The sequence below is a fragment of the Balaenoptera borealis genome (genome assembly GCF_965194805.1).
Source record: "Balaenoptera borealis genome assembly, chromosome: 8".
NCBI classification, from domain to species: domain Eukaryota; kingdom Metazoa; phylum Chordata; class Mammalia; order Artiodactyla; family Balaenopteridae; genus Balaenoptera; species Balaenoptera borealis.
This window is the reverse complement of record NC_138865.1, coordinates 121,045,220-121,055,055: the sequence shown is the minus strand read 5'-3', so window position 1 is coordinate 121,055,055 and position 9,836 is coordinate 121,045,220. Positions and strand designations below refer to the sequence as shown.

Below are 9,836 nucleotides of genomic sequence, written 5' to 3'. Positions count from 1 at the left end.
GTCTCTGGCCGCCGTTGGTTTTAAACATTATCTGCGTTTTTAAATGAGAAACTGACCAGCTGCGCCATCCGGGGCTGGCCTGGTGCGCGCCAGTGCGGACATGTGTGGGTGCAGATGGGCCTCAGACTCACCGAGGGCGCCTTCTTTCCTGGCAGATGTTTAAGGGGGTCCCTCGGTAAGAAGAGATCAGTGCGCAGGTCAGATCCCCCTTCTCAGACGCCTGTGCGCTGGCCACTCGTTTTGGTCAAAGAAATCCTGTCCCTTTTTTTTTTTTTAAAAGAAGGATATTTGTTTTACTTTTTTTTTTTTTTAAAGGAATTCCTTTATTTTTATTTTTTATTTATTTACTTATCCATTTCTGGCTGCGTTGGGTCCTCGTTTCTGTGCAAGGGCTCCCTCCAGTTGCGGCAAACAGGGGCCACTCTTCATCGCGGTGCGCGGGCCTTTCACTATCGCGGCCTCTCTTGTTGCGGAGCACAGGCTCCAGATGTGCAGGCTCAGTAAGTGTGGCTCACGGGCCTAATTGCTCCGCGGCATGTGGGATCCTCCCGGACCAGGGCTCGAACCCGCGTCCCCTGCACTAGCAGGCAGACTTCCAACCACTGCGCCACCAGGGAAGCCCCGAAATCCTGTCCCTTTGACTGCCCTGGACGGCCAGCCTCCTGCAGACACAATTCCACGTTGCTTCTTCCAGGTTGGAGGGAGGGGACCGTGGTAGCTAGGCGTCTCCCGGGCGGCTGGCAGCCCGCCTGGGCTCTTGCTCCTATGACGTTTCCTTCGCCGTGTGGGGCCCCGCGCTGCGGCCGCCCTGGGCCCACCGCACCCGCCTGCAGGGGCACACCTGTGATGAGCCAGCCCGTGGCCCTGCGGTTTGATGCCCTTCACCATGGTTCCTGGAGGACCTTTTCTTCCTGGGAGCCTCACGCGGGTCTCAGGTGGCCCCTGGCGGTGTGGGAAAGATGCCCAAGGGAGGCCTCTGCAGCCGGGGCCGGCATGCAGTCCAGGGAGCCTGGGGTTGGAGGCTTCTGTCCCGGTTGGGGGGTGGGGTACTGCCCACGGGTGGCCAGGGGTGGGCGGGAGCGTGGGGGCGTGGTGATGGGGGGGGGACCGGGCTTTGCAGCCCTTAGGACTCACACTCCCTTTATAACAAATACCCTTGAATGCCTCCTTTAGTGTCTGTGGTGAGATTCCCAGAAACTATAACCTAATTACATGCCTAGTTTAAAAAGTCAATTTAATGCCGTAACAGGAACGTGAGATTCTCGGGCACAGCTGTTGTAGAAGGAAAGACGAAGTTGTCCATTCCTTACAGAGCGGGGCCCCTCTGCTCGTGGTGGTTGACACATCAGACCAAGACAGACGTGGAATTCTGACTCAGATACTGGGGAGGATTGCCCTTGGTGACTGACTCAGGAGGGGCTTCGGGTCTTGATAAAGTCACGAACACTGCAAAGCACATTTTTCCCATGATTTACGCAGCAGTGGCATTCCTAGAAAATTCCTAGAATTAAGAATGTGTGTGACTGACGAAATGTTCACACGTTGAGGTGTGGGGAGGTCATTTGGCTCATACGTGATTTGGCTTGAACTTTGCACTAACAGCCTGTCTTATGGCCTCTCAAACACACGCATCTGCTTTAACCATTGAAGAAAAGGATGCATTTGACAATCAAAATGGAGCCACTGTGGTTCAGGCTTTGAGGATGGAGCTGGGGGCCATTGTGGATGTGGTTTCAGACAGTACCTGCTTCACTGAGAACTTGAATTTTCTTTTTCTTTTCTAAAAAATATTTACTTATTTATTTGGCTGCGTTGGGTCTTAGTTGCGGCACACAGGATCTTCATTGTGGCGCGCAGGCTCAGTAGTTGCGGCACGTGGGCTTCTCTCTAGTTGTGGCGCACAGGCTCTAGAGCGCGCGGGCTCAGTAGTTGCGGTGTGCAGGCTTAGTTGCCCTGCGGCATGTGGGATCTTAGTTCCCCAGTCAGGGATGCTACCTGAGTCTCCTGCATTGGAAGGCGGATTCTTTTTTTTTTCTTTTTTTTAAATTTTATTTTATTTATCTTTTATGGCTGTGTTGGGTCTTCGTTTATGTGTGAGGGCTTTCTCTAGTTGCGGCAAGCGGGGGCCACTCTTCATCGCGGTGCGCGGGCCTCTCACTATCGCGGCCTCTCTTGTTGCGAAGCACAGGCTCCAGACGCGCAGGCTCAGTAGTTGTGGCTCATGGGCCCAGTTGCTCCACGGCATGTGGGATCTTCCCGGACCAGGGCTCGAACCCGTGTCCCCTGCATTGGCAGGCAGATTCTCAACCACTGCGCCACCAGGGAAGCCCGGAAGGCGGATTCTTAACCACTGGACCACCAGGGAAGTCCCAAGAACTTGAATTTCCTTTCCTTTTTTTTTTTTTTTTATATGTATGTATTTATTCATTTATTTGGTTGCACCAGGTCTTAGTCGCGGCAGGCAGGCTCCTTAGTTGCGGCATGCGAACTCTTAGTTGTGGCATGCGTGTGGGATCTAGTTCCCTGACCGGGGATCGAACCTGGGCCCCCTGCGTTGGGAGCGTGGAGTCTTAACCACTGTGCCACCAGGGAAGTCCCGAGAACTTGAATTTTCTGACCTGTATCAGACTCAAGGTAATCACCAGCTGTCCTCAAAACAGTGTTTGCTAGTCGCTGCCACCTGCACCCTCACAGTCTCAAGGTCTCCCTGGTAACTGTGCATTCTGAACCCCAACCGACCCAAGCACCCTTCCTTCTTGCCCGCTCCAGTCCTAACTCTTGACAAACAACTGATGCGATTTTGCAGGTTTTCCCTTTACAGGCCTCCCCCCTCTTATAGTCTGGGGGACACAATTCGCGTGCTTCTTGAATCTGTCTCCCAGGCTATGGTCCTCAGTTCGACTTGAGTAAAACTCCTTTCCATTCCTGTTACCGATTGTTTATTGATTATTTCCGTCCACACAAACAATGCTGAGTTTGAAGCAGAATTAGTTTCTAGTCCCGGATAACGTCATGCGAGGCCTCAGCTGCGTGGTGCCCGGTGGCCCGAGGAAAGCCACACAGGTCAAGGAAGCTGCTCAGGGTTTGGGACCCGAGGGCAGGGCCGGGTGTATGGAGGATCCAGTGTTAGAAGAAACAGGAACGGAGGAGGGTAGTGGGTTCACCTTCAACGTCCTGCACGCCTAACGCACCTCCCGGAGGGTCCCTTCCGTTTGCCCCCGCGCTGCACAGCCTTGCCAGGCGGAGGTGGCTGTGACTGCTCTGTGGGGACCGTCAGAAGGAACTGTGGACGTCAGGTGGATGCTCTAGTTTTCCAGGTCATGAAGCTTGACAGTTACTAGTGACACGCTGCCCTGAAGTTTCCTTAGAGGCTTACATCAACCCGATAGGAGTGCTTTTACGGCCGCGTAGCCGACGTGGAGACCCAGTGTCGTTCCCAATCCAAACGTTGGGTGCTTGGCGTTAGGAGCGGGGAGAAGGCAAGGCGGCAAGCCGAGAACCTCCCCAGTGGTCAGCCTGCAGACGCCGTCCTGTGCGGCGCCACTCAGAGCGCACAACCGCGGCCCCACCTGGCCTCAGGCCACCTGCCGCTCCAGGACCCGGGACCAGGGCACGGGGCCTGCCGCCCGCCCCCTCTGGGGCTCTGGGTGGGCCGAGGACTTCCTCTGTGGAGGGTTGAGTCAGGGAACCGTCCGGGCTCCGGACAGGTGAGTCCTTGGAGAGCGTTCCTGCGGGGACTGCTCCCCGTGCCCAGGCCCCGGCTGGCGCTGTCTGCTGCCGGCCCTGCGACCTGGAGGCCCTGAGCTTGCTGAGCGGCTGAACGCCCCCACCCCGCTTTGGTGACTTGGGAAGCTCAGCGCGCTTGCTGGTCTTTCCTTGGAGAGAATGAGTTTGCCACTCCCGGTGGGCTCTTCCTCCCTGGGCCTGCGTTCGGCCACGCCCCTCCGGGCCACGCCCATCAAGGCCTCGCCCCCTCCGGACCGCACCCCCGGCCACGCCCCTCCGCGCTCGCCGGCTTTCCTCCCCCCCCCCCCCCAGGCCTGTCCTCACGAGCTAGGCCCGGGTTTTCCCCTGCGTGGTTTTAACGGGGCTGGGGAGTCGTGGGAGGAGCTGCAGCGGGGAGTAAACGGCTCCTGCTCTGCAAGGGCTGTCCAGAGCCCTGTCGGTCCCCTGACCCAACCCTCCACAGAGAAAGTCCTCCTCCAACCCAGAGCCCGAGAGGGGGCGGGCGGCAGGCCCCGTGCCGCAGTTCTGCTCCTGCACCCGCCCCTCAGGGGCACTCGGAGCCTGTCCTCCGGCATGTGGACAGGTGGCCCGGCCCCTGCAGCAGGGCTCGTGGCCACAGGAGTCTGAGGGCAGAAGGGGCCCCGCTCGCTCTCAGCAAGTGGGTGGGGAGTGTCCACCAGGGCTGGCCTCTGTCGTGCCCCCATTCTAGGACCAGCGGGCCCTGGTGGCACTCAGGGAACGTTTGACGGGACGTCTGGCCAGGCAGCACGTGGAGGCCGTGCGTAGACTGGGGGAGCCCTGGAGTTGGCCTGTTGCCGGATTGCAGTCCGACCCGGTGGGTGTGGAGGCCGGTGGGCCGCAGGCCCCAGCTGCGGGCTCTGCTCCTGGACCCTGCGCCCTGCGCTGCCCTGTGCTGGGAGCTCAGTCTCCCCTCCGCACCTCGCCGCCCCCTGACAAGCTGCGCCTGCGTCGGTGTGTCTTATCGGGCAGGGCCTGGGCTGGGGGAAGGACTCGTAGCTTCGTGGGCCCAGCAGCCGGTGTCTGGGAGGTTGCAGGTTTGAAAGGAACCGTGTTTGCAAACGGGACCCTCGTAGGTGATCCTGAGCGGTCCAGGCCTCCTCACTATTCAGAGGGTGCCTCCCAGGCTGTGGGGTGACCGGGGTGCCCCACCCGTCCCAGGCTTTCCTGGGATCAGGGGCTGGGTTCGGTGTGGCGGCCGCTGGCACCTGGGGGGGAGGTAGGATGGCACTGGTGCTCAGCGCACCCACCGATGGCTCTCCCTCTGAGAACTGGAATCCAGCATCTTCCTGCTTCACCCAGGCCCCGTGGGCAGCACAGCCCAGGCCCCGTCCCCTGGCCGCATCCCATCTCTCGCCATGTGTAGGCAAGCAGGTGCGCCCGGTGTGAACCACATGCCCCAGGGCCGCAGGCGAGGGTGGGCAGAGGCGTCTGGCCCGGCTGTTGTACTGGGACCGCAACTCTCCCAGCTGGGTGTCGTGGTGTCACCTCTATGACCTCTGCTTCCTCACCCTCACTGCAGAGTGACTGCCGTGTCACATTGGCGAGTCCAGCCTGGGGCCGGTCTCAGAATCAAGAAGAACAGCCTGCTGGGCAGGAGACGGTGTGCTCAGCCCCACCCGCTGCTGGCAGCTGCACCCCAGCCCGGGCACCTCCTTCCCGATGACGACAGTTGACAAAACCGACCTGTCCAGAGCATGGCTCTGTTTCACCAGAAGTTTCTTTCTCCCTAGTCTGGCCGAAGTGAGCTCCGAAGTGGACTCGCCCAGGCCATGTGCGCGCGTGTGTGTGTGTGTGTGTGTGTGTGTGTGTGTGTGTGCTGTCCCGGGGGAGCGTCAGGGCTGAGTGCCAGGCATGTTCCCAACCTCCAGGCTCCCCCAGGCCCCCCTCCGCGGTGATCCAGGGCCTCTGAGCAGCTCTGGACCCCAGGTGTGGGCGGTGCCAGCCCTGCTGAGGTCACACGTGGGACCAGGGGCCCGGGGATTTGGTGTCACTGGGAAGGAAGCTGGGGGCTGAGATGGGGCAGGCCAAGTGGGCAGAGCCCCTGGAGAGTGGACAGGGAGCTGGGCATCGGATGCCCGCCTCTGTCTCAGGGTCTCAGAAAGCCCATGAGGCACTTCAGGGTGGGTCCCACTCCCTGGGCTGCCACGGGGACGCTGGAGCCAGCAAGGGCAGGCTGGACCAGGAAGAGTGGGGGGTCCCGGCCAGCTCTGCCCCCCAGTTCTGAGGCCTGGAGTTAGCCCCTCCTCCCTTCAAACTGTGACTCTGACCCTCCAGGTCCTGGGGGACCCATGGCCACAGATTTGTGGGACCCCCTCCTGTGGAGCAGGGTCTCTGACACCCACCTGAGGCTCATGTGTGAGCCGTGGGGTCAGCAAGGTGACCGCCGGCCCCCCAGGGCGGTCACGGGGGCCACCCTCTTGCCAGGATTTGCTCTTATCCTGAGGGCCACAGAACGAGCCCCACTGCCCCGTGGAAGCCAGGCCGTGAGAATGCCCAGGCCACGTGCAGGGACCATGTGGGGCACTTAGGGGACGGCCAGAGTCCCCCACCACGCTGGGCGTGATTCTGGCCCGAACATCTGCACCCCAGCTGCCCTTCCCGCCAGGACCCCGGCTCTGGAGCAGGGCCGGCCTGTCCTGACCCCCGGCGGCCAGCACGCTGAGAGGCCGCGAGCTGCGCCCGGTGGCTGTGTGCGGGGCGGTCACTGCAGCCCAGCGCGCACTCGCCGGCCTTCAGGACGGAACTTTGGGCCTGGCCTTGGGGCTGGCCTGCCATCTGCTGCCCCGGGAGCCCGGGACGGGGGCTGGGGACCTGGAGACGCCTGCACTGCTGGCTGCGCCCCGGGGGCAGGGCTGGGGTGAGCGTGGGCCCCACCGGCCTCCCTCCCACCCTCGCCCACCTGGACCCACAAGGCTGCCCAAGGAGGGGGGCCTGCGGGCCTTGCTTCTGAGAGCCCATCCCGCCTCCTGTGAAGAAGAGAAGGAGGTGCTCTCCCTTCCGCCCCCAACTCTGAGCCTTCGGAGCTGCTCCTGGCAACACTCAGAGCCCGCATCGTGACACGACTGCTTCTCGTTCTCCAAGTGGCAGCTCCTGCACCGAGGCTCCTCAGATTGGTCCGAGGATGGAAACGGCAGCTTTCAGAGAAGGCTGGGGCCCCGCGGTGTCCCTGGGGCTCCCCACGGGAGGGGCTGATTCTGCAAGCCACCCCCCCCCACCCCGCCCCCACGTGTCCCTCAGGCTGCTCTCTGCCCAGGCTCCCGCACCATGCCCCAGGGCAGCCGTCCCGCCCTGGGGGTGGGCCCAGAGGCCTAGCCAGCAGACACTGGGTGGCGTGGGTGCTCAGCCCCTGTTTACAGCCCAGGGATGGGCAGCAGCCAGCCCGGGCCAGCAGGTCTGGGCGGGGCCTGAGGGCTCCAGGGCAGGTGCAGTGAGACTGGGGACTGGGCAGGTTGGAGGGTGGGGCAGAGATGCCTCAACACGTGAAATCTTAGGCTGGGACTCCTCTGAAATCTTTAGCTTCTTCCAAAGAGCACAGAAACCTGTCAGAGGCTGTTACTTGATGATGGGGGGCAAGGGTTCTGTCACTCACCCCCAAGGGTGGCCCTTGATCGTGTGGCCTGCCTGTTCCCCACAGCGGGCACTGACCCCACAGTGCCCACTTGGGCTGGCGTCCTGCCCCCGTGTCTCTGCGTAGACCCAGCCCCTCAGGGATGCTCGGCCGAACCAAACCTGGGGCCCCCAGCTCTTGGCCCCATTCCGATGCCCAGTGATCCTATCTCGAGACCCTCAATCACATCTGCAAAGACGCTTTTTCCATATGAGGTCACGAGCACATGTTCTGGGTAGACGTGAACGTCTGGGTCACGCAGCAACTTCTCCGCAGGGGACCCCTGTAACCACAGGGACAGGAGCTTCCCTCCACCCCCTTGCTGCGGGGTGAGGCTGGGGGCTGTGTCCCCCTACCCTGGGCTGTTTAAAGCCAGCTGGGCTTTCTCCCCCCAGCTGGGCCTTCCGGCCAAGAAGGCGGCGGGCAGGACGTGCCTGCGGAGGCCATGGGGGCGGCTGTTCTCGGCAGCGTCCTCTTCCTGGAGAGTGCCCCCCTTCAGCCCCGAGACCCCAGGAAAGGGCCCTGGCACCCCAGCCCCGACCAGCAGCGCTGCCCGTCGTTGCTGACGGCAGACACCCTCTCTCTGGGGTCCAGGCACCCTGCTTGCTCTCTCTCTGCTCCTCCTGCACATCTTCCCGCCGCCGCCGAGTACAGGTGTAGGTGCCCAGCCAGCCTTCAGGAGAACAGCCCCCAGGGGGTGCCTGACACACGGTCAACTCGCGTGTTTGACGCGAAACCCTTACCGCCTCCAGGTACTCACACGCGCTCATGGCGGCTCCCGGTGCCCCTGTGAGAGCCCCTCCCCCCTCCAGGCAGGGCCCCCACCCCCCGAGCTGCATCCTGTCACGCGGGCGGGCGGGAGCAGCGAGGTGCGGGCCGCCTGCCCAGAATCCGAGAGTCGGCTGCTCTCAGCGTGATTGTTTCAAGATGTGTCTACAGGGCCTCCGTGCCGAGAGTTCACGCCCGTGGTCGCCGGGCTGGGATCCGCTCATCCTCTCCCCGCGCGCCTGGTGGGGGCAGCGCTCGAAGCAGCTCTCGAACTCCGACCTGTGGCTTCTGGGGGTTGTCAGGGATGCGGCGGCCTCTGGAGGTGACTCAAGGGGCAGCCTCTCTGCCGGCCCGTGTCTGGGGAGCGGGGACCCTGTTCTGGGCGGCGATGTCCAGTGCCCAGGGCGCTGTGCTGACCCTGCCTGGGTGCAGGGGACGCCTCGAGTGTGACCCACTGGCCACCTTTGGGGCGGGGAAGCCGTGGTCCCGCAGCTCCCCGGCCCACGGTGTCCCCGGACGGGCTGCAGGCGGATGGGCCTGGATGCCAGAGCGAAGAAGCCGGCCACAAAGGGCCGCACGGCCTGTGAGCCCGCTTACACGAAACGTCCAGGACAGGCACATCCACCGCCAGAAAGTGGGTCAGTGGTTTTCGGGGGCTGGGCAGGGGGTGGGGGTGACCGCTGACAGGAGGGGTCTCCTTGGGGGGCGATGCAGATGTGCTGGCACTAGAGAGAGCTGGCGGTTGCACAGAACCGTGAGTGACTGAGACGCCGCTGAACTGTGCGCCTGAAAGCGGTTAATTTTATGTCTGTGAATTTCACCCCCAAATTTTAAAAAAAGAGAAAAAAAGCCTAGATTGCTTCCAACTTTCTTTCCAGTTACAACTTTTATGATTTTTAAACCCATTCCACCTGTATTTTTTACCTCCTTTATTGACTAATCAGTGTCATCAAACTGATAAATTCCATCTCCCAGGAAGTTCATGAACAAATGACAAAGGGGAAAAATCCAGAGCGGAGCCCAGGGAGGCTGGGCTGCAGCGTCCGGGAGCCTCTCCTGGGGACAGCCGGCAACGGCCATGTCTGCAGCGGAGGCTTGGGGAGCAGTGAGGACGCCCAGGTGGCCAGGGCCGGGCGCTGCCCCTGAAAGGGCGCAGGACAGGCTCACAGTGAGGAGGCCGGACCCCAAGCTGCCTCTTCCAACCGCGGTGGAAAACGGCAGAGCAGAAAGTCTGGAAAGAAGGCACCCGGCGCGCCGGAGTCTCCCGGGGGCAGGCCGTGGGCTACCCTCGCTCTTTCTTTGTACTTGTCTGTGGTTTTCAAATTTCCCACCTGGGCCTGTAATGCTGTTATAATCAGAATGGTTTATTAAGCCCAATCTGCATGTTTCCTCCTAGAAGAATAGTTTCTAGTTGGTGATACATTTCTAAGAGCGATGTTTTAATACCGTCAGGCGGGCGTGTCGTGGTTTTGTCTCTGCACGTTTAGACGTGGAAGTAACGAGGCTGAGGGGCGTCTGTCATGGGTAGAATACAGAGCCTGGACCAGAAGGGGCTTCTGGGGTGTGGGAGCTCACCCCCGACCCCAGGGACCCCACCTCAGCTCCTGGGACCTGCCTCAGGGCTATGGGGGAATCAACATAAAGCATCCACATGGAGGAGGGGGGTCAGGTGACCAGCCCTCTGTCCCCGGAGCACCTGCAGAATATGACACCA

The 9,836-nt window shown here is 61.5% G+C and overlaps 1 protein-coding gene across 2 annotated transcripts; it reads left to right on the top strand.

Moving 5' to 3' along the window:
* The first annotated feature begins 1,079 nt into the window (after positions 1-1,079).
* LOC309633253 (uncharacterized protein) lies at positions 1,080-9,542 on the top strand. 2 transcript variants are annotated; one of them, XM_082401813.1, is made up of 6 exons: positions 1,080-3,707; positions 5,047-5,118; positions 5,267-8,106; positions 8,294-8,444; positions 8,555-8,760; positions 9,098-9,542. In XM_082401813.1, exons 3-6 carry the CDS (start codon positions 7,800-7,802, stop codon positions 9,106-9,108), a joined length of 675 nt encoding a protein of 224 aa, XP_082257939.1. In that variant the 5' UTR covers positions 1,080-3,707; positions 5,047-5,118; positions 5,267-7,799; the 3' UTR covers positions 9,109-9,542. The 2 variants fall into 2 exon arrangements, with proteins under 2 accessions (XP_082257939.1, XP_082257940.1); XM_082401814.1 differs by lacking the exon at positions 8,555-8,760 and having other exon boundaries at positions 9,067-9,542.
* Positions 9,543-9,836: the final 294 nt, after the last annotated feature.